This window comes from Eimeria mitis, genomic scaffold, assembly GCF_000499745.2.
Source record: "Eimeria mitis Houghton genomic scaffold, Emh_scaff10321, whole genome shotgun sequence".
In the NCBI taxonomy this organism is placed as follows: Eukaryota; Apicomplexa; class Conoidasida; order Eucoccidiorida; family Eimeriidae; genus Eimeria; species Eimeria mitis.
Genome location: NW_024011508.1, coordinates 1 through 1222, shown reverse-complemented (window position 1 = coordinate 1222; position 1222 = coordinate 1). Strand labels below are relative to the sequence as shown.

General features: G+C 53.7%; 1 protein-coding gene across 1 annotated transcript; it reads left to right on the top strand.

The window, feature by feature from the left end:
• Positions 1-206: 206 nt before the first annotated feature.
• Positions 207-873, top strand: EMH_0099100 (uncharacterized protein; the record flags this gene model as incomplete). The annotated part of the gene is made up of 2 exons (XM_038022071.1): positions 207-574; positions 789-873. The coding sequence occupies 2 exons, from the start codon at positions 207-209 to the stop codon at positions 871-873; spliced, it is 453 nt and encodes a 150-aa protein (XP_037877925.1).
• Positions 874-1222: the final 349 nt, after the last annotated feature.

Genomic DNA, 1222 nt, shown 5'->3' with positions numbered 1-1222 from the left:
GGCTTGCGGACAAAGACAAGGAGCAAGATGAATGCGACAAGCTCGAGGAGGCAATAGGAGGCGGTGGCGAAGAGGGTGAGGAAGACGAGGAATTGGCTGCCATCGGTGGTGCAGACGAACAGGAAGATGATGACGCAACCCCTACCGAGGAACTCGGGGAACTCAGTCTGGACGTTTCTAGATACGCGAATGACCCGCTCTTCGGCATGGACGATGGTTTCCACAGGCCCCCCTCACCAGATCCGTTTAACGATGGTACTGATCCCATCCCAGGTGCCGGCCAGCCACTGCCCGAGCCACACCCCCCAGTCACCCTGACGAAGGAAGAAGTGGAGGAAAGAGCCTCCGAAATGCAGCAGGTGGCCGAGTTGATTAACAAGGGTATGGAAGGAAGGAGTAACGAAGCCGCCGGAGGGCGAAGCCTTCGCGGCCTGCTGCGTCAGGGGTTCGAGTGCCGTCAGAAGAACAAAGGTGCGGAGTTCGGACCGGATGTTCCTCAAGACCTCGTTGACAAGTTCAGAAAGCTTGTGGATGAGATGGAGAAGTTTCTCTATGTTCACTATGGAGTTGGCAGGTGGGTTTAGATTTGCAGAAAGACTCTGTCTGCTGTGAAGCGGCCACTTAAAGGTCTTCGAAAATCTACGACTAGTGCTTGACAGATTTCTAGCTCACTAATCCAGGTTTGCAATAAACACGCATGTAAGATTAGGTGTAGTTTAAGCACGGCAGTGCATGCGACTGACGAAAAGTGAGTCGGCCTATTGCGTTTGAATTGTGTGGATTTGCAGCAAGCCTGATGGCGTAGATCCTAATCCCATTGTTGAATTTCTTAAAGAAAGTGAATCGGATCGTGCCGATGCTGAGGGCCAATAAGGCTCCGCGGGAGATAGTGACATCGCTGACGATGAATCGTGGGCCCCCCATATAGATGATGCTTTTCACAGACCCCCCACACCAGATCCGTGTATGGAGGGTTCTGATCCCATCCAAGATGGCTGCAAGCCACTCCCCCCGCAGACCCCGCATTTGCCCTAGGGAAGGAAAGAGCGTTGGAAAGAGCCGACGAGATGCTGGTGACCGACTTGATTGCTGCGCGTCTGGCGGCACATAGTAACGAAGACGTGGGAGGTCGAACCCTTACCGGCCTGCTGTGTCAGGCGTTCTATTGCCGCAAGAAGAACAAAAGTGCGGATTTCGCACCGGGTGTTCCTCAAGAAGATGT